The sequence below is a fragment of the Glossina fuscipes genome, unplaced genomic scaffold (genome assembly GCF_014805625.2).
Source record: "Glossina fuscipes isolate IAEA_lab_2018 unplaced genomic scaffold, Yale_Gfus_2 226, whole genome shotgun sequence".
Lineage (NCBI taxonomy): Eukaryota > Metazoa > Arthropoda > Insecta > Diptera > Glossinidae > Glossina > Glossina fuscipes.
The window spans coordinates 1,160,553-1,187,761 of record NW_023998569.1 but is presented as its reverse complement, the minus strand read 5'-3'; the positions used below and the strand labels follow the sequence as shown (position 1 = coordinate 1,187,761).

The window sequence follows — 27,209 nt, the reverse complement described above, 5'->3', positions numbered from 1 at the left end:
AGCAGCAAAACAACAACAACAAAATAATCAACCAGCAAATGCACTCTCAGTGCAAGCGATCGCTTCTGCTGAAATTTTCTGTTCGCCTGGTAGCGACGTACAACGATGTTGTAACGTGTTAACATGGAAAATTACATACAGTCGGCTGGTTAGCCGGACAGTATGGCGCGATGAATACAACCCAATCGGTTAGTCCGTTAAAATTATTTGATTTTATTGCTTCTTCTTTTTCATAATTTTTATGGTCATCATTAGCAGCTGCAACAATTTTTGCTTTATTATAAAGTGGGGGGACAAAAGGGGGTAATTTTTAAAAGAAAATCTTTTGCTTTTATTTTTTTATATTTTCTTCTTTCTTTTTCATTTATGATTTTGCTGCCGGTTGATCGGTTGATTGTCTGGCCGAACGATCAATCAGTCGAATAATAAGAGCAGGAAAAATAAAAATTACGAACATATGGAATTATAGTCATATGTGCGCGTGCATTGTTTATAATTATATATGCAATATCTCTGTTGTATCGTATATACATATGTATGTGTAAGAAACTGCTGCATCATGGCATGGTAACGCGATCAAGGGGCCGTAGTCATGTTTTCAATAGGAATCGTTCGATAGTCAATGAGTTGCTTGGTGAAGAGTATGACAAGAATTCTTCTTATTTTTTTAACTTTACACATGTACGTACAAAGTTACCAGTATTTTGTTATAATAAAATAATGATAATAATAATAATAAAAGAAGAACAATAAGAACAAAAAGAACAAAATTGCAACAGGTAAAGCAAAAAGAATTGTAAGTTAATATCATTTGTTAAGCAAATAGGCAACTAAGCTTCTGTAAATGAACAAATAGTCAGTCGTGTTGATAATATGAGCTTCTGTTGTTTACTACGATCTCCTTTGCTTTGGCAAAACTGATTGACTGACTCGGGCGCTGGTTGACTGCCTGATTGGCTGTTCGGCTGACTGGCTGGCAGGTTGTATGCTTGCCTGGTTGGTTGTTATGTTAGTTAGTTCACTGGTCTAACTGTGCCCCACAAGTAAGGTTGAGGCTTTTATTGCTGAGGTGAAGCGTATGAAATTACGTAATCGGTGTGTATGAGAGTAAATTATAAAATCGTTTGCCATTGTACTTAAATGGTTACGCTCTTAGCAGTTGTTGTTGTCTTTGTTATTATTATTTTTATTATAGTTTTATATTTTTCACACCACACAGGCTTAAATGTAAGACATAAATATATATTTACAACCGAATATATATATATATATATATAAAAAGCAGAAAGTCATATAATTATGCACACTTATATCAGTACATAACTTTAAAGAACAACAGTGTACCTTTTTTGCCTTGTCAAAAATATTTTCGAATTTTGCAAAAAAAAAAAAAGAATTAACAGAATCGAGCAAAAGTTAATTTACATGTGATTTGAAAACCAGTCTTGAATGCTGAGTAAAAAGCCTAAAGCCTATTTAAGTGATATCCTATTAAGTGGATATCCTGTATAAGTGGATATCCTTTACTTAGAATCTGAATACAAGGAGAGGACATATTCTGTTTATTGGTTAAAGTCTTCTTCCGGTATTTCTATCAATTTCGCATGGTTTTCTAGCCTCAAGTTCTAGACAAACTTAAGAAAATTCTATCCTTCTTTTGCCTAAATTAATATATGGTATTGTGAAATCTGCAAATGCAAACGCCCTATTTTAACCCCGATTCAGATAAGAGTGTATTTTGTATATGTGCTAAGCTCCTAGTTCGTATCTTAATTTATGAAATCGTAAAGCAAACAATTAGACGCACGGACAGACCTTATTAAACTTTGCAAAATTTTATACTGTTCAAGACTACAATCGTTTAGCGTTTGTAGTTTAACGCGCATTTCTGCAAACTTACAACGAAACACTGAAAATGTTACGCTTTTGTCTTTATGTTTTCCATATAGAACAAGGTTAATGACTTGCTTGGAGTGTTAAGGGTATAAAGTATATTAACAGATATATAAATAAGTGAAATAAATTAGTACTTCCTTTAAGGTTTAACATTTTTTAGACCAAAACATATTTCAAATTTGAAAAGCCAGCATAAGAAAATGGTCTCCATGCCCGAGTGTCCATGCGCACTTTTCTCATTGTAGCTTGAAAATAGATAGAAGACAATAAAAGCTATTTTTAAGGTATTGTATAATGTAATGAAATTTTTCTTCTTATTTCCAAGTAAGTTTTCCCTTTTTCTTTTAAAAGAAGAAGCACAGAAGAAGCTTTGCAGCGCGTTTTGGCATACGGGAAATTTTTTTTTAAAGCTTTTTTAACTTTCCTATGGCTTACTCTGTATGCTGATGTGCATAATTAAATGTTCTAGTGAAGTTTCGTGTTCAAGTTTGTGCTAATCTTCTAATGAAGGCCGTGAAAGATTTAGGTGTCAAAAACTTTTTTATTAGGAGAGTGAAAAGGTCATTTTGTATTCATTTTATAATTGATTAAACATAAGAGTGACGTTCCTTCGATAAATCAAAATTTAAACTTTTCATGGCCCTTTAACACCATTTAAGTGTTTGTTAGTCAACATTTGCTTCATTTCGTTTCCTTTGTAGCTAAGCATATTCTTCAAGTTCAAATTACGGGCTCAATCGCATAGCAAGAGGCACGCGCTTTACAATGGTATAGCTATCTTTGCGTGCAAGCCGTGTACCTCACATCGCGATCACTGTAACCACTATTTCTATCAAATCATTGCGATTTCTCTTCTTTCAGCAGGTCTTGGTTTGAGTCATTTTCGAAAGTATTTTGTGACGGGATAAGCAATCACAGCCATGAACTTTTTTCATCCATTCCCATGTTTTTATGAAACAATCTCCCAGCTCGACGCAAAGCCATGTTTTTAGGAAGGCCTTGTTATTTCAACCACTATAAACGTCACCATCCGTTAATCCACTCTAATGATGGCGGTTTCCTTTTGAAGAGTGGACATGCAGCGTTTTGATTATATATTATTTAAATAGAGAGCTTTGCAGTTTTTTAAAAATTAAAAATATTTCATTAGTTCACTGTCATACTATGCTGCGTGCAATTTGCGAATTTATTGCTGATACCTTTTCTGGTGGTTGGAAATATAAAAATAAATCTATCTTAATGTACTTAAAAATATACTGGAAACTTTACGCCATATCTTAAGGTCAGTTTCCATGATAGCACACGTTATCATATATCTATTAAGCCATATTATTTGCCCAACAAATTTCTATTTTGTAGGACGTTTGGAAGGCTCACATTAAATCTTTAAAGATGCCTTCGATTTTGAATTCAAACGACAAAATGAACTGATTATATTTTCCATAAATCAAAAGGCTTATGTACAAAAAAAGAAAAAGAGAAAAACACAACAAAATTAATTTAGTTTTTTATCTCTAACATCACTTTGACTTTTGTTTTGAAAGAAGAAAAAAAAAACGTACGATTTATATGCATGTCCTTGATTAGAGACTCTTTTGCTGGAGGCATTAAAACTGCGTTGAAGTTAAATTGAAAATCGCTACAGTCTTCTGTTTCATGTCATATTGTTGCTACTGCTGCTGCCGCCGCTACTGTTGTTAATATTTTTCCTTACATATCTAATTATAGTCGTAGTATAGAAAATGCGTAGTTCAGTCTCTGAATTACGTGTACTTAAATAAGTTTTATATGCATATGTATTTATGTATATGCTTGGGCTTGCTGTTGTGTCTATCTATCTAATCCAATACAATGATGTGCGTTTACTCATGGTATGCTTGGACGGTAAAAAATGATGTTTTTGGGATTAACATTTATCTTGTCACACATTTAAAATTTATGATATCATGCCGTTTGTAAATGTTTCCTGAAGTTGAACAATGTTGATTTATATCTAAGCATCTACATAGGCGTTTATGTGCGCACGTAGATATATATATGTGCCAATAATTATGAAAGTGGCCTAAGTCATGCAATTCTTGTTTCGAGATTTTTAATCGATTTGTATTTGAGTAAATGAAAAAATATTCTTAAATTGTACGATATTTTAATTTAGAATTTTGTTAGTCTTGATTAATGGACATTTGTTATGAATATGAAATTTTGTGTGAGTTTCGTGTAAAAATGTTATTTTTAAAGCTTGAGTTGACTTAGACCACTTTGACAATTAACTGAATTTCCTATAAATGATTTAAAGTAGTAAAAAATGATGAGCATTATTAGAAACAATAATTTTAATGAAATAGTTCATGAACATTTATAAATAATAATAATTAATAAACAGTAATCCATTTTTATCATTTTAGGCTTTTATCTTTACGAGTTTTTAAGATTCTTAAAATGTTTGTGAAAAACTATAGGGATGTATGGGAGAAAACACACAATATCTCTATGCTTTTTGTTCCGTTACTAGTATAGTGGGAGTGTATGATGCTTTGATATTTTCGTACAGTTTTGGTCTTCCTCTTTTAGGTGAAAGATTGAAAACGTGGAATTTAAAATAATCTAAAGAAGTTTTATAGAACATCTTATAATGTTCATTTTTCAACAATATCATCCATTGAATTTGCAGCCAAAAGACAGCTTTGCCCGCGGCATTTTTTATTTTTCTTGTCACCGACTCTTCTAGCGATTTCGTCGAACTAAAGTCCGACTGTGACATTCGTTTTACCGAAAATGTATTTCTTCTTCTACAATTATCTGTCAACAATAATACTCAGGATTGCAGATATAATTTGTTTTTTTCATTTTCATTTCTCTCAACCCAAAATCAAGGTCATTCGGTAAAAAGCGATGACCAAATACCAAAAATTTGTGATCTATCAGTTCAATACTATTATTTGATGACTGGGCAATTTTCATCTATGTCAATGCTACTTTACTTTGCCATGTTACGGTTTTGGCCTGATTAAGCATCACTGTAAGCTATTACGTGTTTTTAAGTAGTTATATCCTCCTTATGCATTAAAATGCATGACGCTACTTACTTACTTACTTACTGTGCACCTCTTAAAGCTATAATTTCATCTCATTCATACCCAAGTGGTACATGTATATATACCTTTTTGCGAATAAAATAAGAATCCATAATATTCCTTGGGATTTTTCTTTGCTTTTTTTTGGTCTTCTGCAATATAATTCCTAACTCGTTCGGCATTTTTTCTTCCTCGCTACTGCATACTTCGATTTTGCCCTTTAGTAAATCGCATTTTTGGCACGTGTCTTTTCGAAGAGTAAAGAAATTTAAATTAAGTTCAGTATTAAATACTGTCCTATAGATCCACTCCTTAACAAATGATTGATCATTTTCCTCATATTTTTTACATGTAGATAGTATATTTTCGACCAGGAGTGTAACGAGCTCTAGTGTATTTGAATTGGACCACTTTTTATAATGAAAGCTAAATAAATTCCATATACAGTTGAAATTACAGCCGCTATTTAATGATTCATTTTTAACGATCTTGTAAAAACTACATTGAATTAAGTTACTTTAACATAATGTGATGTGAGATAACTGATAAACTTATTTTCTTTTAAATTTTGACTTAGACCATTTTTATAATTACCTGCACAAATATATATATATATTAGTTTGGGGAAAAAGAAATCCATTATTTTTTCGGTAGATGGCTGCACTGATAGATTTCTCGTAAAGTATCGATCAAACAATTTCAGATTTATGCTCGTTGGAAAGGTGACATTTCGCAGTAAAAAAAATTCTTTTGCTGTTTTTTGTTTGGTGCATTCAGTTGTGAGTTACAGCGTGTTAAAAATGGAAGTGAACAAAGAGAAAGTTCGGTACATTTTACAGTCTTTCTTTGACGAAGGCGAAAATGCAAGCCAGGCGGCTAAAATTGTGAATGGTGTTTATGGTTCCGATACTGTAACAGCCAATTATGTGCAATTTTGGTTTCGTAGATTCCGTTCAGGAATTTTTGATGTTAAAGATACACCTCGCGCAGGTAGGCCGGTCGTCGAAAATGTCGATAAAATCGGAGAAATGATCGATGTTGACCGGCATGTTAGCAGTCGTAACATCGCCCAGGAGCTAAAAATCAGTTTTAAACCATTTACTCAAAGCTGGATTCAAAAAGAAATGTCGAATTGACGAGCCTTTCATTAAAATTTTGTTCAATGCCTTCAAGTTATTAGAAAAAAACTCGGCTTTTGTTTTTGGATTACTGAATAAAAATTTTGATCAGTGTCGGTATGGTTGCACATAACTTAATCGCTTGCCTAACAAAAGAGGACACTATGTAGGGTATGCAAGGTTTTCGTAAACGTTGAGCTTCACCGCGATATATCACACAGAATGAGTATTCGCAAAGAATTTTTGCAGTTTTAGTCTATAGGCGAGGTAGAGGTTACAATAATGCAGAAATAAAACAGGCTGGCCTGATAAACATACAAAGCATAAAAACATATGCAGTAGAATTATTAAATCCAATGATCCCTTTGGAATTGTTTTAACGATGCCATTCGAATGGGGAATTTCAGATTATAAGCTATTATAAATTTTATTTTTGTTTGAGAGCGCACTGCTGTAAGGAATCATGTCTACTTTAGAAACTGATTTCTATTATTTTCAATAATTTTAAGTAATTTTTTATCTTTCTCTTATAATTTTGTCAAGACGAATATAATACGTGTACGGTGTAACGGTGGACGGACAGTAGCACTCGCAAGTTAATCGAAAACACGTATGCTTAATATATTTACGATATCCATAAACTATACGTTGAAATTTTTAATGTTGTATTTTTTGTGGTTTGGAAGTAATAAAATAAAATTTGAAAAAATAAATAACAATTTTTTACTTTTTTTTTTAGTTTTAAAAACGGCGGCGTTCTGAGTTTATGTTCTAATGCGGAGTCATCATTTGGTGACGGCTGCCAAGACAAACAACCTTTATTCTGTATAATAAAACCGATAGCATTGCTTTCTTGGCAAGCGCATCATATTCTAAACCTATGAAGAAGTTATACAATTCTGTCAAAAGTATCGTGAAAAGGGAGGAAACCTTACACAAAACGAGAGAGTTCAAAAAATCAAGTTAAGAATCTCGTTAAAAAAGCATCGCTATTTGCTAACAATGATAAATTATGTATTACTTTTTTGATGTAAGTTTCTGCACCGGGTCTCTTAATCACGTATCCTCTTATAAAACTGCATAAAAAGCCAGATGGAAAAAATATCTTTTTATCAAAAGGAAGCTTCAGAGGTCCTATAAAATATATGTACGATTGATCAACGTGAAATTCGGAATTGATTTAGCCTTGTTTGCCCGTCTGCGTGTCTGTGTGGTCTTTGCTATTGGCAATCTCCTGGTCGTAAAAATGCATATATCGACTTCAAATTTGGTAGAACATTGGAAGTTTCACTTTTTTGAGGTTTCATGCTTTTTTATTATAAGGCAAGGAAGACAGATCTATGAAGACTATTCTGCACACTCCTACCACACCTAGTACCAGCGATATAGGTCTCAAATAAAATAACTTGCAGAATAGAGTGCGAAAAGCAAAGTGGTGGGTATGCGAACATAACTTTCTTGCGTGTTATGAATAACTTTCCGAAAAAGAACAAGTGTTATAAACGTGTGATCTTAAGCTTATCATTATTTATTATAACCAAATGGAGTGATAATAATCCAGTATTTCTTTTATAATTCCGCAGATCGAACATGACCTTAACCTTTATCTCTTAACTACTTCAAAATATTTCGTCTTTGAATTTTACTCGATTAGATATCGTTTCTTTTTCTTATAGTATAGATGGAATACTACAACTACAACGAAACGAATTTCACTTATTTACAAGATTTATCGTATTTGGATTTTTTTTAACCACTTACATTCGCCAAAATAGTTAAATGATACATGGCTTGTTTTTCAAAATCTAATGGTCCCAGTAGGAAAAGAGTTCCCTCTGTAGTTTCTGTAGAGACAATTTTTTGTCTTATGGCAAATAGGGGTGAACCCTAAAACGGAAAAATTGAAAAAGAAGAAAAGAAAAACGGTTAAAAGAAAAGTCAGAACATAAGCAAGATATATAGAAATGTTTTCAAGAATGGAGTTTTTTTAAAGCATTACTCACCCATAGTTCGAGGTAGACTGGTTTCGGAAAGAGCGGATTTTTTCTCGCAATTACGTAATCGAGCTCCGTGCCACGTTTAGCGTCCTGTAAATATGAAATCAAATCATAAATAAATTTTATAAGACCACGACATTCGTCATCTGCCGATGTTTTATAATAATGCATAAGGGAGTATGTGCAAATATGTGAATGTACGCTGACCAAATAAGGGGGACTACGACCTCTTATTTATTAAGTTATGGTGTAATCAATTTGAAATCAAATTGTGCTGCTAAGATACGAAATTTCAAGTTATTGGCTTCTATATGTTTCATATGCCGGTCTTTTATAAAATGCAGTCATATATATTGGCGGCAGTAACACACTTTTGCTTGTGAATTCCTTTCATCATAAAATAAATATTTTAAACACAAGACATTTTTTATAACTATGGAATGTTTCGTGGATGTATTGTATCGGACGTATGTGCACATGTAGGGGTGCGCATGTGTGCCTCGTTTTGTGTGTTTATATGTGTGGGTTTTAGTGCTTGAGATTCATCATAATTAAGGATAATTATATATGTTGTTGAGCCGATAGCCTGTGTTGCTAGTGCTCAATGTCTTTTTTTAGTCTAAGAATTCATTTCATTAGTCTAAAATTAAAATAATAATAATAATAATAATATATATGTTGTTATTGAAGTGATTTCTACTTTACTGTTTTTGTTGTTGTTGCATTTTATTGTTCGCATGGTTTCTCCTAAACGACGTTGATAACAAGACAGAGTTACATAGCCACAAAGACAATCCATCATTTCAATTACATCAAATGTAGTTTTACTCGATGTCACAGATTAGTGTTGATTATACAAATAATATAAAAAATTGGTCAGATACGAGAATAAGCGTATTATATTCTCAATAATTCGAAAAATGTGAGAATAAGCGTCTGAATTTGTTTACATTTGTTGAATAGAGAAAGATAATGTTAAAAATAACAAAAAAATTTGAGCACGAAATTATCGGCTATTTCCTCGAAATTATTGACAAAAGACGAAAAGGCTCAAAATTGAAAGCAAACGAGCTACGGCCAACTCGTAAGAACACAGTCTAAAGAAAGCTGCCTTGAAAGTGATCTTGTTCGAAAATTCGAATTTAATTACACCGTTTCTTAACTATACGTTCAGTTTCTTTTAAAAGAAAAAAAAAAAAAATGTTAAAACAATAACTAACCAGGCCAAGCCGACAACGAAGGATAGTTTTGACGCTACTGTACCCACGTTTCCTATGCCTCAGTTAGAAGATAAAGATTTGGAAAATGCAATTTTAACTTTAATTGAATTTTTGGCTTTGGCCTGTCAAAAGAAGTTGTTAAACTATGTGATACGAAAAGTAGCTCGAAATCGTTGCTATCCATCATCGATAGCACTCTTCTTAAGTGTTATTTGCAAACTAATGATTCATTGATTGCTCCTCTCTTGCGTTTAAATCAATGTCATTTGCAAGAATCCGAGAAAACTTTAAAGAAACATGACTAAATGTCCGAATTAATTATATTGTATCAAACAAACGGTAAACATCGCAAGGCATTGGAGTTGTTGCAAGCTCAAGCGATTAAAGAGGGTTCCAGCTTATACGGCCATGAACGTACGATACGCTATTTGCAACAATTAGGCTCCTCCCATTTGCAATTAATTTTAGAATTTTCCGATTGGGTTTTGAAGGCCGGTCCCGAGCAAGGCCTACGTACATATACTGAAGATTTTATTGAAGTGGAAAATCTACCGAGAGTAAGTGTTCTGGATTTTCTACTAACACGTCATAAACTATTGGTTATACCGTATCTGGAGCATGTGATTAATGTTTGGCACGATAATAATACATAACTTTTTATCAATTTTTACAAAACGTTCTAACCAAGCAATATCTTGAAAAATTGCAACAATTAATGAAGGAATTAGAGAAAGTAGAAGAAGAATGTGAGAATAAATGGCGCGAGTCATCATTTGGAGATGAAAAGGACTTTATTGACCGCGGAAATATGACGTGTCGAAGTATTGATACGTGATCAGCAGATCGAAATCGATGAATTCAGTGTATGTCCCGAGTGTAGAAAGCGTTTCACTAATTAAAGCGTTTTTGTACGCTATCCAAATGGTGATGTGGTTCGTTTGTCTTGCCATGATAAGCGAGTAATGGCGTCCAATTTATTTGGTAATTAATAATGGAAGGTTTGCGTTTTTCAAATATTTTTTTGAAATAAAATAATTTGAAAAATTAATCTAAAAAAAGGCGAAACTAATTCAGAGACATTTTTTTTGCTTGAAGGTGAGCAGGATAAGAAGATGCCCGCCTTTGACAAAGCGGTAGATTATGTTTTGTATGCAAATCGTAGGGAATTTTTAAATAAACTCCCGCTTTGGGACCCTTTCGATAAAAGATGTTATCATCTTACGCTTAATGGGCGTGTTATTTCGCTTTCAAATCGCTATCAATACTTAAGAATAAAGCATATACATGGATTGGATTGAAACACTTCGGGCCATTGTAATCAATGTTCTTAATTCCCGATTCGGCAGAACACTTTTTTAATTATGTTTAGCATTTCATGGATATTTCGTTGATATGTATACATATTGTGAAGAGGGTTAATTTTTCCTACTTGGAAAAATTGCTCTCTTCTCTTTCGCCGGGATAAACCTCAGCGGCCACACCGGGCGTAAATTACCTTTGAATACGATACTCCCCGCAAGAACGTTTAAACACTATAATGTAATTATTAACAAATTGGGCGAAGCGTATTGTGACCTACAAAGTCTATTGCGTGTAACAGTCTTCGGATTTTTATGAATCCCGCCACTTTCTTTGGGTCGGAACACCATCAAATTGTGTTTGATTCTGCAAATGGCCTCACACTCACAAAGAATGTGATGGGACGTTTCGCTCGTGTCTTGGTAGAATCTGCAGGAATCGGTATCAAACATACTCATGTTTTTCAGAGGGAATTATGATCCGTGTAGAAGCCGGCGATTAAATGCCAGTCCCTAGTTCCAGTAGTTTATGCATGAAAGATCATGGCCCCTCGAGCTTTCCTCTCCTATAATTGAATTTGATAAACATTCTCTTCGAATCTGCAAAATTATTTCAACTTTGTATTAATTTTGACCTAGCGTCCCTATGAGTCAGTTCGGACGAAAGCGAAAGTAGACAATTTGTTGAGGCATTTTCAAGTTGAGTGTCTTGCATAAACTGTTAGAGACTCATTGTGACTCAGCTTTTGGCCTTTGCCGTCAAATCGTGTATTTCTCCATTCCAACATGGCTTTCGAAAAGGAAGACCTACGGTCATCAATCTGTTAGAGTTTAATTGTCATGTTTTCAAGGCTTTTTCTAGTGGCTCTCGCACTGACGGCTTATACACTGATTTTAGCAAAATGTTCATCATAAACTACTTATCTTTAAACTCCAAGCCTCTGGCTTCCCTTTCTATTTAGTGAAATGGATAAGCTCTTATCTGCATACAGGGTTTTGTTCAACTTCATCACCTCGTATGAATTCCCCATGACATCTGGCGTTTCTCAAGGCAGCCATATAATAAATATAAATTAAATATAACATTACATAATATCAAATATACGCAATCAATTTATTTAAGTAAATGTCTTATAACATACACGATTACATATCCATAAATATGTACTGTAAATGACGATATATCGCAGTAATAACAATACCTAGCTTCTTCTTCTTGCCAATGTTGTGTTGAGAAATATTGGATGTTTTTTCTGCAACGTTTCGTACGGAAATGAATTAAAGCGAGGCGATAAAAGAGAAAACCGAACGCATTTGTATGGGTTGCTTTCATAAGTTTGCTGTACTGTTTTGTCTTTTTTTTCGTGATACAACAAATTTCGTAGAAAATACTCCAGAAATTTAAACATAATATCTTAAAAAATTTGCCTTAGACGGCAAATTTCCGTTTTGGGCGTATAAGCTCGGCAATAAACAAGGGTCGAAAATACATGAAAATTGCTTCGATCGTTATAAGAAAATTCTCCACGTCGTGGTTTCTAAAAAATCATTATCAACTTTCCTTAAAAGGGAAAACCTAGATTTGTTCCTATAAGCCCACAAACTTACGACCGACGAAGGTAAACTCGGTGGAAACGGTTTGTGGGAATCAGCCTCATTGTTTCAAATACTACCTACGACGTCGTTCTTTTACATGTTAAGATCACAATTACGATCATGAAACTTTAACTAGAAGCATACAATCGAAATTAAGTTCGCGGCTTAGAAAAAAATTCGTCCAAACGAAACAATAAAGAAATCATAATATTTCTTTTTTCTTATATCAGACACCTGTTAATGGTTCTCGGCATCGAGTACATTCGATAGTTGCGAATCATGGAACTATTGTAACGAGTAAAGAGTTTACGGAATGAAAAATCTTCCTGCTGTGAAACTGCTGTCGAGTGACATATTCAAATTACGATTGTTTTACCCCGTATCGAGAAGATTGAACCATCCCCTGAGTTAGGATTCACAAATAATTAACGGAAAGACATTTTTAAATAAAGCACAGTAGGAAAATGCGGTTATAAGCTTACAAAATTCTACTAAGGTGTATGAAATTATGATGCAAAATATTAAATGTATTTATTGCTTAAGATGTACAATACGGCGACAGGGGACCGATATATCGAACGAATCATTCTATATACCTTGCCATCAATTATTCGATGCAAACTGGTGTCAGTTGTTCATAAATTCAACCTAAGCCGATTAAAGAGCTTGTTTTTTTGGTCAAAAAACCTTTCATCATTCTTAATTTAGCAATGCTTCTGAATATACCTGATTTCTTATATACTCGTATAATTTGCTGAGATTACTGTTTTCAAAAATATAGCACGTTAAGAACACTTTCATGCAGTTTTCACTTATAAAAGCTGAAGGGTCTTTCGTGTAACACTAATTTAATTCTTTTGAATAATAGATTTGTATTCGAGGTGACTATTTAGCTTTTAAATGCAAAAGAACCTTGGAATAAGAGTCATTCAACACGAAGTCAAAGGCAGATGTTATTGGGCTTCCAAAAAAAAAAAAAAACAAGCAGTTTATGATTATTGGAGGTGAAGTAATTTAATGATATTGCCATCATACACTAATGTATTATACCATAACGACATGAAAAGATTAATTTATTCCTTGGCTAAGTAATAAATCAGTTCTAGCTTTTAACTTTTGTTCCTTTGTTCTCAAAGTCTACAATAAATGTTAAAAATGTTAAAGAGGCGAAATTCTTTAGATTAGCAAATGCGAAAGCATCATATATTCGAAATTTGATTATACATATATACCTGTTCGGGCAACTGACACACACATTTAACATAAATGAGATTTTCGCCAACGTACAGACATTTTTTAACATCGTACCTTTCTGTCTTATATGAGTCGTAGAAAAATCTTCGATTGTAATTTTGTAAATTTAATTGATTCAGTTCAAATCACTGTACTATTAATTATATTGTCAGAGCATGACCATTATGATTGTTCACATGTCTGCACATAAATGTACGTACATATGTTATAACTTTTTTCCCATATAATCAATTATATATATATAGATTATGGCTTTTCCAAATACTTATTTGATTCTTTTGCGTTATTCGCCCGTTCAGTCATTCTGCAGACGCTAACGCGTCGTAAACTAGTCATTAATCACAGGCATGGCTGGAGGTGAAAATACTTGGAATTAAATTTAGAGAGAAAAAAAGTTAGGTTCTAATTTTTTTTCTTTAAAGTTTAAAAAAAATAATTGGCCTTTAAAGGTCTTTTTGCGATTGATGAATGTAAGCCTTGGTTTTAAATTTAACTCAATACTGTATCACAAATTTGTGAATACACTAGTGAAACGTATGCCCCTGAAGAGTAACGTAGACGTGTATATGCCCAGCAGACGATTTTTACGAATTTTTTTTTTTTCTTTTAATTTCTAGTTGTGGCTCAACTTGGCAAACTTTGTTTTGAACATAACTTAACACGCACAAAGACGCTCATGTATGCTTTGAAATTTTAGGTTTTTTGCATTAATAAACCGTTAAAGAATTTAATTAATATGCGACGATTACTGCAATTGTCTTTTGTTCTTCTTTTTACTTTTTTTTTTTTAATAAGTGTTTGATGGCATATTAATTTGTCTATAAAGAGTGTAACGTATTGAAACAAGGCATCACAGATGCCATAAGGTATCAACGATGACAGCGATGTACTTAGATGTGAATTAAAAACTGGTACAGAGGGAATTGTATCGTCTTTCAAAATTAAACAAAAAAAAAAAGAAAAATGGAAATGAGACCAAGTTCAAAATTTCGACTGTCATCTAAGGGTCCTAATATTGACAGCCTTTTGTTTATGTCAATGACACTTGTACAATTTAACATTTAAAAAATCTGTCTTCTTCTTGACATAGGTCTAGCAGATTATCACTTTAAACAGGAATTAAACATGTTTAAACACTCAAAATTTTCAACAGCGCTCGTCCTTGCGTCGAAACATGTCGGTGAACTAAATTTAAGCATAATGCCAAAAAGATCTTTACTTTGAATAGAAGAAAACCAGATGGACAGACGAACGAAAAAGCTTAAATCGATCCAGAAAGTGATCGGATCAATTGATCGGTTTAATAGAAATAGGTTCTTTCACTAATCCATCTGGGTATAATATACATTTACACAAACTTAGTATACTTTATATCATGAATGATGTACGGTATAAAAAATAAAATTAAGACTTCGATTTTTATATGAAAATTTGGATAAACTTAATAAAAAATTTCAATAAATTGTTGCTAACACGGTGGGTGCCTAAAAATCCATTATAAATATAATATTCAACCAGCACAATACTGCCTTGCTTTCTCTTCGCGTTTATATCATATCTAAACGGCAAAGAGACGATAACTGCAATGATTTATAATAAACTATTCATTTTATTTATTTGCGCAATTGATAAAAATCAATTTTTGCGAATTGTTGTTACAATGCATTTACCTGAGTAATTGAATGCGTTGTAGACCTTTTCTATCGTGAAATTCGGTTTGCAACAGAAATGAAAATGGCAAGCTATTAACCTTTTGCTACTTTAAGCTGTTGCTTCTCTTACTTATTCGTTCGTCTTTATCAAGGTAAAAAAAAAAAGAGTTACAGTTGTTTTCTTTTATTGTATGTAATAGGGTGTGTGTCTGTATATATGCAAGAGTTTAACGAGTATATAAACATCGTTTTATGAAAGTGTCTACTACGTCAAGATCGTATAGATTTGTAATATGAATATAATTGCAATTGCATGGTAGTGCGTGCCATAAGACGGTACACATTTGTTTATTTTTATAGTTAATGGCTTACTCACCTCTGGTATCATAATGATGCCTGGCTTGTGCGGAAAGATGAGGTCGTGCGGTGTTGTAAAATTAGTTGCTGTTATCGAACATAATTGGGTGGCCATACCTCCTTTTGTATCCTTAACCGATACTTGAAAATCATAATAGCGACCCGGCTCTAAACGACGTTGCAATATAACGTTCGCTTGGCAGACTGAATTGTATTTGGTACATGGAAGAGACTCAATATTAATCGTAGACGATGAAGTATCGCCTACTAGCTCAAAGGTTAACGGATAGTCAAATTCTTCGTCAGTGGCACGCAGTCGATAAATGACTGAACCGACCTGAGCATCGGAGGGCACTAAAACGAGACGCATACGCGTCGACGGATCGAATTTGGGATCTACGCACAGCACTGGCGACGTACTTAGAATGTCAATTAGTAGTGTGATTGTCAATATTCGATATGCCGTTGTCCAACTCAGCAATGGAATGGTGGAAAAGTGTCGTGTAACGTGTTGTGACGCACAGCATACTGATGATGATAATGACGACGATGATGTTGGTGATGGCAAGTAACTCCAACTGCTAATACAATAGCAACGAATGTTGCTATTGTCGCTTTTATTGATGCAGGCGGTGGACGTATCGAAAATGTTGTTGTTGTTGGTTTTGTTGTTGTTACTGAACGGCGAGATGGAATAGGAGGTATTGGTGGTGCAGTAGGAAGAGTTGGCATTTACAAAGGTGTGTAATTGGTTATTATTATTTTTGTTGTTGTTGTTGTTGTTGTTATTGTGATATCCTCGTTTTCTTCTTTTATTGCTTTTTCTTTTGTAGGTACTGTTGTTATTGTTGCGGTTGCTGGAAGCCATTTCTGCAAGTAGCGAAAAAAAAAACAAACACGCATTAAAAACGTGTATTAAGTGTATAATGTAAAGGTTTTAGAGCATATACCTCTTCTTTTTATTTATTTATTTTTTTTTCTTTTAAAGAATTTTAACAAATATTGCCTTTTTGTGGGTCTGTCTGGCTAAGTTGTAGTCTGTTTGACAATCTGTCAATCCGTCATTAATGCACGTTTGTCATTCATTCTGTTTGTTTCTGTATTCTATTTTATTGTATTTACCCGACCGACCCTACCCATTCCCAGAATTTCTTCATTCTATGTGTGGACTAATGTTTAAAATGTAAACGACTCATAAAGAATTTTTCTTATTATTCTCGTACATTTTCTGGTGTTTCTTTGAGATTCCTTTTTTTTTTTACTTTTTCTCTTTTTGCGGAAACAAAAACCTAAGTATGCTCATTCGTACGCTACTCTTACATTAAAAAATTGCAAACAAGAATCAACAGCAAATTAAAATATATATATATATATATATATATATATATATATGTATATGAAATGAAAAATTGACACAACATCCGTGTGTCATCGTATCCGGCGACAACATTGCACTGATGTTTTATGTTGTCAACATTGCATACATCAGTTATAATAAACAAAAATTTTGGAAAACTTTTTTAATTTGAACTTTTTTGAAACCTTTCACCTCAATGCCATTGTTATGTAGTTGAGGTCACAGGAACCTATTAATATATTAAAGTATTTCAGTAATATGTGAAGTTTTTCTTTTTGAAATATCTATCACACAGCTTTACAAAAGCATACGCTAGGATATAGCATTCTTCCAATTTGGTTAAGTTTTTTGCATTAATCCATGTGTGACATGGATTCCTAATCTGAGGAAGAATGCGACTTTTTATTACTATCTAAAGCGAGCAGTGTTTGAACTGATCCCGAATACATATATATATGTACATACATATATACATATATACTTATATACTTATATACATATTGGGTGTGTAACTTTGCTTCCACTGTTTTTCTACGACATTTACTGTTCGAACTGAATGGGACTAGTCTTCTTATCTTTTAGAAATAAAACGAATTCCACGCGAAAGAACGACTAGATGAAACAAAACAACTGCGAATTTTTCTTGAGCGATTTCCGCTACGTGCGGCTGCACTTTTTCACACTGAAAACTCACGGCATAATGGCAAGTGGATGCTAATGATTTACCCACTCTTATCAGTTTCATGCGCCAAAGGTTGCAATTTTCAACTTGCCTTTTCTCCACTTATCTTATATATTCCTACATTTTGGGTCGTCATTCCTTTCATGTTAAGTTTTGTTCGCTCTTATTAGACTAGAATTCATTGTTCTTACTTAGCCAAATAGTAAATTATTTTCTTTTCTCCAGAGAATATAGATAACAAACTTCAAAATTACAAGAACAATTGTCAACGTATTGTATAACGTCTTTGAGAGCAGAGGTCTTCTGTCTGCCAAATCTTCTTCCATCGCTGGCCGCTGTCATTAAGTTTTACTTAACCTGTTTCCGTTTTTTTGAATATATGGAACTTTGTGAAAGTCGGAAATTTTGTTTATCTTATCATTAATTTTATATTTAACGTAATTTAATAAATTTTTCTCTCTTAATTTCAAGTTTTTTTATAACTTACTCACTAATTGCTACACCAATTGTAATAATAACTTAATTGTTATCGAAAAAAAATCTCAAACACGAATCCCTTCCCATCGCGCCAATAATTTCGAATAATAAGTCACTAATTTTATTCATAGAAATATAATTTTCAGCTTTAATGAATTTATGTATCGATGAGATGATAAATGCGTACATTAATATGCACGCCTATTATACAGTTAACGGAGTTTTACAAACGAAAATATATATTTGTTTGCATACATATTGAATACGAGTGTTGGCATTAATTAGGTTTGAATTTCTTGAAACGTTGTTGTGATTGTTAATCCGAGTAAATTTCTGTTTCTGGCATTCTTCGATAGTACAAATTTTTATACTTAATGTAAGATAGAGACACCTACACACACAGCAAGAGATCAATCATAGAGCGAGTAAACAGCTTTACGTTGAATTTATTAAATAAATATTTTCAGGGTTAAACTTTTCAAGATTTAATTTCGTTTCACAAATTTTTTGTGTTTTAACTAAAAAATAAAAAGTCTTGGAAGATATGTTGATAAAAAAACTAAAGCGTATTATATAAATATAATCGGAGTACATTGAAAACCTGTCCTTCCTTGCTAATTTAATATAAGAACATATCAACACATCCACGCAAATCAGCTAATCGAAAACAGTTCAGTTGCAATCAAATCATTTAAATCTCAAATCCAAACAACTTAATAACTTTAAAGGATACCGACAATACGAGAACAGTAGCAATTGCAATTATACATTTTTTATGAGAATCATTCAACAAAAAATCGTAATTGTGAGAAAAAGTTGCTCACATTGTAATAAGATTTCAGTTACTGAATTTTTGCATACTTCTTTGCGTCAAATTTTAAGGATAGAATAATTGTAAAAATCTATTAATAACGTGTTTAGTGTCTTTACTGCCTCGCTTGCTTCTTTTCAAAGATCTTCAAAAAACTATAAAATTCAGGAGTGGATGGATATCAAAAACAAATAAATTTAAAAAAATTAAAAAAATTAAACTTTATTATTCAATGCAGCGAAATGATTTATCTGCAGGAAATTATTCAGTATTTTTGGCAAAAAGCAAAGAAGAAGCTATTGTAACAAACATTCCAAAAAATTTTTAAGGCATCATCTCTTTTTTAGATAGAGCGAGAGAGGGAGAGAAATAAATAAACAGAAATTGACCATCGCATAGAGCGGAATATGCTTAATGATTTCATCCATAGCGTCGACAAACAGTCGCAATGAAAAAAACAGATCGTAAACTTTCGAAGTTTTGAAAAGAGTTTGCGAGCTTCGATCATGCAACAAACGTTCACCTAAATAAATCCAAGATGACAGTTTACCCTTAACGCCACAATGACTTATAAATTATTTCTTAGAATTCGAAGGTTTATACTAACCAGCCTATATAGAGAGGAAAGCTGGCGTGCTGAAGCAAAAAAGAAGTAAATGACTTGTAATATCATATCATTGACCGTTTGAGTCATTTCAAAGTTTAGTTTCTTTTTTTATACTGAATATATATATATCACGGTATATAAAATTTATCACGGTGGATTTAAACTAAAAAAAAAAAAAACCAATAGAGCGTGCTTGGCCCTCTACTATTTATATATTTAATATATATATATATATATATATATATAAGAAGAAGGAGACACTAGTCAAATATGAAGCCATTGGATTCCAATCACGACCTCAGTCCATATACTCGTAACATATAAACAAACAGACAACAACGTTATAGTGGGCCACGGCCGATCATAAAATACTCTACACCATTCTATCAGGTGTTCATGTGACGAGTTTTGAAAATGAGGCATTATTTGGTCCCATTCGGTTTGGGCCCAACCATTTTCAATAGCGTTCGTCCTTGGGTCAAAGCACGTCAATGCATTAAATTTCGTCAAAATATCGCAAAAATTATGGATTGTAGATTGAACGCAACAAAACAAGGTGGATGGATGGATCAATAGACTTAAGTGTTTAAATCAATTTTAAAAGTAATTTTGAAACGATAGGTATCCTTAGTTCTTCTTGTACTATAAGTGCTGCAGGGTATAACCTAACTTAATTGTTGGGTATTCATACCCATCCCATACCATAATTTAGAAGAGGTGTAAATGGTCCCTACCTACTATGCGTGCAGCTATACTTGGAATTAAATTAATGTTTGGTTAGGGCGAATAGGTGACTCGATTTCTCTCCATCAAATTGCAACAATTATGGTACTGTTTAAATGCACAAAGCCTAGAAAAATATTATACATTATATAATAAACTAAATAAACTAAATTATATTTCTAATGATAATGCGCATCGATCTGGCTTTCTGCTTACCTGTCTCTAGTTAAAACCTCAAAATTGAGTTTAGAATATATTCAATCGGAAATGGAGTTAAATTGGTTCTTCACCTATGTTTTCAAGTATCTATGTATAATCTAATGCGCTCGATTCTTTACTATATGATATATACTCTTGAACAAAGTTAACATGTTACTTTAGCAAGTTAATTAGTTAGTTAGCATGTTACTTTGCACTAAATGTGTAAGCTGTAGCGGCTTGTATATAATGCTCTAATTGGTGTAACTACGCTTACAAAGTATATTATGTACATATACAATACAGTATAGTCCTCACGAAGTATATGTTGAAGGAGGTATAAACAAAATTCGGCTTAATCCCACCATAATAATGTCTTTTGATCTCTTTTAAAACTTAAGAGACGATGTTAAATGAGTAGCATATGATTTAAGATTTAAACAATTCATGTTTAATTAATGATACCTTTGGGAGAAGGATGACAAGTTAGTCTATATGTACACGAAAACAGAAAAGGACAGCGCAAGGTATGGATGTGGAAATGTTTTAAAACAAATATCTGTCGACGTATGTGTACGAAATCGGGAGACCTCCTTCGAATTTATTTTTTTGTTATAAGGTTTTTTTTTTTTCGTTAGGCTAAATACAATTTTTAACATAATATCACCTTACAAATCTGTATCTTGTACACACATACACGAAAACACTTTTACATTTTTTGTTAAACAATTTAATGCAGTTGAATGATTTTTATAGAAATTCGATCTCAGAGTGTCTCTCTGAACATTTGGTAATAATAAATACATGCAATAAAACAAAAAAAAAGTCAACAAAAAATAACTAAAACGAAGGCGATATTGTCAAACAATTTTGTAATATATGTACATGTGCATGCATTCGTGTATGGATGTATGTATATAAGCACTTAAGCGCACTTAGTTATATATATTTTCAATGCGTTGTTAGAGGGTTTAAGTGTCGTATGTATATGTGTGCGCGAGTATTTTTTGTAATTATTATTTATTATACAGTCAAACGAATATACAAATCAAAGATTGCGCGTTAAGCGGCGAGTTTTAAGATTAAGGTTAGCCCTTTTATGTGTGCATTTTGTGCTTCTTGAAAATTTCACTTAATTATACGATAGCGAAGGAATAGTGAACATTTTTGTCTTCAATAATGATGATGATGGTGGAAGTCTCAGAAAGTCTCTTTCAATAAGAAAAAAAAAAAGGTAATGCTGCACGTTTAAATAAAACTAAAAATTTTGTTTTGGCTTTAAAGAGGAAATTAAAAAAACTTTATTCACTTTGGTACCGAATCATGGGGAGCTATTATTATTTCAAACTTTAAGCTTTTTTAATAAATATTTTAATTAATATGCTATGCAACAAAAACCTCATAAAATTTTTGTTTGTTCGTTTTAGTTTCCAGCTGTCATGGGCGTCGGGGAGGATCGTAGTTATTTGTACTCTGAATGAGTGTTATCGACTCGAAATATAACGCTTCGACATCTAACCACATTTTTAAGCCCTTGATCACACGAGTAGCTAGAGACGAGCGTGTGACCAAATCAATGCAAAAGCGTTGTTTTAGTTATTTAGGTACTTAACAGCTGAGCCTTGATTTGGTTCGATTTGTTAAACGCTTCATACATATTATTCAACTAAATCGCTTCGAATACTTTCAAGACTTTCTTTTTTCTTAGCAGGGATTACTTTATACTTGTTTTATTCTTGTTACGCATAGAAATTTAAAGTAGGAACCTTATAAGTTATATATGCATAGTGTGTGATCAGTGATCTTACCAGCTGTCATTCGGCTCCATTTTAATTTCATGTGATGTAAAAACCCCCAAAATGAAATTTTGGAAACCAGTTTTGGCAGTGAGGTTTTGCCCATTCATCGCCAATAATTTCTCTCTTGCTTGAAGATCATTTTTAATTGTTCGCTATAACTGAAGTAAAGCACGCCGAAAATGCTACTTTTGACTTTTCATAGTTGATAAGGCATCAAACGAAAACTTTTGCCCCGAATCTTACAAAATTATCCCACACACGCATTACAATATCAGGTATTAAATATATGAAGACAGTGCACCTTAAATGCGAACTTGGCTGTGAAAAGATTCAATAAAATCCGCTGTTGGGAAGAAGCGAAATGACTTTTCCAGCAACCTTATGCTTTAAATTTTTTTCTTGTTACTTTCGTCAGATTAAATTTTCTTACTTGCGAAAAAATTAATTCAATATGTATGCAGTAGTTTCTGGTTGGCACCCTTTCAAGTATGGAAAGTGAAAACTTTTTTTCGGCATATTTTACTTTTTTACTGTTCAAGCAAAAAAAGAATTGTCCGATGTATGGACATGTATTGGCATAACTGGAATTCTAGTTGAAGCTGATGAAGATACAATAAAGGCTTTTATTGACGCAAATCGGCGAATAATACACATATATATTATATATATGTTATATATACGCATTATATAAAATTCCTTATTACAATAATTTTAAAATAATTTCATAAAATATTTGAAATCTTGATATAATTTTTTTAATACTTTTTTATGCTTATTAGTTACCTTTGATATTACATCAGCCAGGCATTTGCATTTCGAATCGCTATTAAATAATGCGTAATGATTTTTTAATTGAAACCATTTTTTATTTCTTCCTTTTACTTGGCTTAATTTTTAAAGGATCATTTGGCTTGGTCAAGCTTTCCAAATCCAATAAAAATAAATATATATATACATATATACTTATGCCTGCATATATATGTATTCAATATAAATTGAGTTGAAATTTGGAAGCGGCCATTAATAATAATTATTAATAACAATAAGCATTCATGATTAATAAGCTCCTTCCATACATTTCTAATGACTTTATTTCATAATGTGAAAATTCATATAATTTTTTACTCTCGCTGAAAGATATTCGTGCATAATAAATTTAGACACACGTTTGCGTTAACTAATGCAATTACAATTAGAGATAGCAAAATAAAAGTAAAAATGAAGAAATAAAAAATTGTAACATATATAAATTTTATGTGCACGTACCTAAGTGTCCGTATGTTTGCCAATATTATTTTCCCTCTTTTTATGTGTGTTTGTGTGGCTCTTTAAACGAAATTTTAGTTAAATGGTTAAAATTTGATTTGACAGACGGAGCAATGCAAACTAAGTGTCTAAGTGTGCATGTTTATGCTTGCGAATGGTCATAACTAATCAGCAGCTGCAACCAATGCATGCTTGCTTACCTGGCGCTGTTTTGTAATTTTTGATACGAAAATACGAATGACGAAAAAGTTTAAATGTTAGTTTATATTCATTTATTTCTTCATTATTATTACTGTTATTATTATTTAACAAAGCATACACTAAATACACTTACATACGCATATATACGTATTTATATGCATATAGATAAAGATTAACTAGCAATTTTTTATTCACACAAATGAAACAATAAAATCGAACTAAGCTTCTTAGTCCTCATTCGCAACGACAACTTATAAGCATTAAAATTAATTTAAAAACAGATTTGGTTTGAACTTGAGTATAAGATTTCTTTGGATTTATTTGTTTATTTATGTTTGATAAGTTCTTCAAACTATTTAATATTTAAACGGGTATCAACATCCAAAATGATATTGTGGGCTAATATTTGGAGCAAAATGTTGTGGAAATTTACTGTTACTGTCAGTTACTGTTTTTTGCTAACTAACGGAATAACTTACAACAAAAAAAGAATCTTTTATATGCCAAAAATCCATTCTAATGCAACATACGTATAAAGAATAATATAAACGTAACCACGTTGCGTTAGATAAGTGAACGCCTACAAATTTAACGCATAGATAACATTGTTGATACACAGAAAAATGTCCCCGCATTCTACCTACTTTATAATAACACACAAACAACTCACTTGTAGTATAACATCTAAACCTACCTAGTGCATCTACGGTAATATATTTAAGGTCAGAGCCACATTAAACACATGAAAAGTAGACTAACTATTAAGCAAACATTACTAATGGGTAGTTTTTTTGAACAACCCCTAAAGATAGGATTTAAATGATTTTTAAACATGGCAAAAGAGTTGAGAAAGGAAGATTTTAATGTACGCGTTTAAGTTCCGATATCAAATTTTTAACTTGTAACGGTAATTTGAATAGCTAGGCGCAGAGACAGACTTATTTTGGCTAGCTCTGCCACTCGCGTTTATTCAGAGAGCTAGAGTTCACGGATTCTGGCATACATAATTTCAGCGTTACAAAAAAAAATTAATAACAAATTTGCTAGGCTGCCTGTGAGGTTGCCGAAAAAGTTATGAATCATTTTAGCGCTATGTGGATAGTGTTAATTCATCTTTAAGTTGCCAGGGTTATTTTAATTCAAATTGTTGCTTTGTCATTTGACTGTTTATAACTTTAATTTCATCTTAAAGAACAAGCAGATGATTTACTTGAATTTTAAAGATTTATGATAAGACTAACAAAAGAGAAAAAGAGTAACGATTTTGCAGACATTTTATAAAAAGAAGACGAATCTGCACCACGACGTCTGCTTGATTATGTGGATTGTATGGATTGTGTCTTTGCTATGGGATGTTCGCTTTTTAGGCAAGCTTAAGATATTTTCATTTCTCTTATACGTTAACTATACCACTGTCATATTTACTGAGCTACTGAATGTATAGGCGGAACTTATCTCCCGTTAAATAATACGGCGAGCGGACATTTCACAGCGTCCGCTCATGTTCGTTACAGATAAGAACAAGTAAGAAAGTTGTATTCGGCAGGAGCCGAATCTCGCATACCCACCGCTTTTTTCATTCTACTTTCCAAGTTCTTTTATTTGATACCCATATCGCTGCTATGGGTACACAATCAGACTGACAGGCATGGCTAAATCAACTTAGAATTTCACGCTGATCAAGAATATGTATACTTATAGACTCTCCAAAGCTTCCTTTTAGGTGTTACATACATTACGGAAAAAACAATATGAAAACAAGGATTTTGATGAAAGTTATGACTTGTTGTATTAGACAGGCCTCTGCCATTTAATAGTAAAGATGCCGACAATTAGATTTCAATGCCAATGCATCAACCTGTGAATAGAATGTTTATGGTCAGTACACAAATTTCTAACAACAAAACAAAAAGTTGTACACGGAACATTATTGCGTTTCAGCATAGCTACAAGCATTCGTCTTTTTATATTCATATTCACTGAAAATATCTTTAATAATCTCCCTGAAAACTGCTTTAATCTTTTACAACAATTTCCTTAAGTTATATTGTTGTTATTGTTATTATGCTTTTTTCAGATCATAGAATTAGTTCTAGGAATAAATATAAGGAACACTGGCAACTAAAACCGTCGGCTTTATTTTTTCTTTTTTAAAAGATGGTTGGTCCACCCCATTAAATCTAATATCTAATTTTGTGATTTTTTTTACCCACTACCGCAGGATGAGGGTATGCTCAGTTTGTCATAACGTTTGCCGTAGCCAAAGGGAGGGTTCAGAGGCCTTATAACGTCTATGTGTGATTCTGAATCGATTAAACCTTGCCTGCTCCTCTGTACGTCTGTGTTCCCACAAAATGTGTACCCACAGAAAATTGTAAGTGATTTAAATTTCTTTTCTTTAATTTTCTAAGCTTATTTCCTATTACTATTAATCATAATTCTTCGTGAGATAGGCTTTAATGTCCTCAACCGCTTCTCTAGAAGAACCTATCACTTATTCTCATTAGCGGACTCTTTAAAGTCCATTAAAGCAAAATTGCTTAATACGCGCGATTTACCTATGTCGTACTTGAACTAACTTTTAACCTTAAAAAGTTATTATGAGTCGAAAGTTAATTGTTGTTAATTATTATCGGTTGCCAAACTTATGCATGTTTGTGATGGCTTAGGGGTTCACTTGCAATTTGGTCCTGTACCGGTTGTGGGTGTGGCTCTATGCTGGTGTGTACAGGTTTTTCTTTTCTTTTTTTTTTTCCTTCTTATTTGTTTTATTGTTCCTATACTAAGTTTTAATATTAATTAATTTAAGATTTACTTTAAGAGTCAATTGAGCTCGACTGCCAATTTGTTTTAGTTGAGTTTCTTGTATAAGTGGAATAAATAAATAAATAAATAAATAACGTAAATAAGACAGAAAGTTTAAAATTATTTTGTACATTTCTCAAATGAAGATATATTATCTGACTAAAAATGCGTTAATTCTAAAATAAATGTGGTGGATACCAAATATCAAATCAAATAAAATGACGGAGTAGAGTGCAACAAGTTAGGGGAGTGTTAACTCTAAATTAACTATGGCGGACGTGATGGCATGGTGGGTTAATTTTTCTGGACCGACCTAAGCATGTGTTCTTCCGTCTATCCGTAGATACGTGTGCCCATCTGCATAGAGTCTGTGGCAACCGTAGACCTGGCCCGAAAATCTAAGATACCGCCGCCTCAAATTTGACAAAAGCGTTGGAAGCTTTTGCATGCAGGTTGGTTTTGAAATTCATCCAAATCGGTTAAAAGTTAAGCCTACAGTACAAAATATACTGAGAGCAGCTCTCTTTTCAAAAGCAAAGAAATCGTTTTTTGCTTATTACTCATAATTTACAGCAATGAATATTTCTATATTTTATAAGCAATCGTGCAATGTACTTGTGAAAAAGAGAGAAATCAGTCGAGCCTCTTTATTATTTTGAAGTATCGAAATTTAAATTTCTTTCAAACTAAACCTAGCGTATGTTCGATTCGACCAAAGCTGAAAATAGTTTCCTTGCCTGCTTTGTGTACACGTTTAGAAAAATGATCCAGTTTTTAATGCATACAACAACTCAGTTCAAGCGCTGTGGTCATATTTTGCT

The 27,209-nt window shown here is 32.6% G+C and overlaps 1 protein-coding gene across 5 annotated transcripts in view; it reads right to left on the bottom strand.

The window, feature by feature from the left end:
• LOC119642582 (cadherin-86C) overlaps positions 1 to 27,209 on the bottom strand; it is a 115,413-nt gene that overhangs the window by 41,315 nt on the left and 46,889 nt on the right. For all 5 annotated transcript variants that reach the window (XR_005248088.1, XR_005248090.1, XR_005248089.1 and 2 more), the window contains 3 exons: positions 15,482 to 16,332; positions 8,092 to 8,175; positions 7,850 to 7,975 (listed from right to left, as the gene is read on the bottom strand). Coding sequence is in view for 2 of the 5 variants with exons in the window: in XM_038041768.1 (XP_037897696.1) it covers positions 7,850 to 7,975; positions 8,092 to 8,175; positions 15,482 to 16,330 (1,059 nt within the window). In the remaining 3 variants the exon portion in view is untranslated. The remainder of the gene's footprint in view (positions 1 to 7,849; positions 7,976 to 8,091; positions 8,176 to 15,481; positions 16,333 to 27,209) is intronic.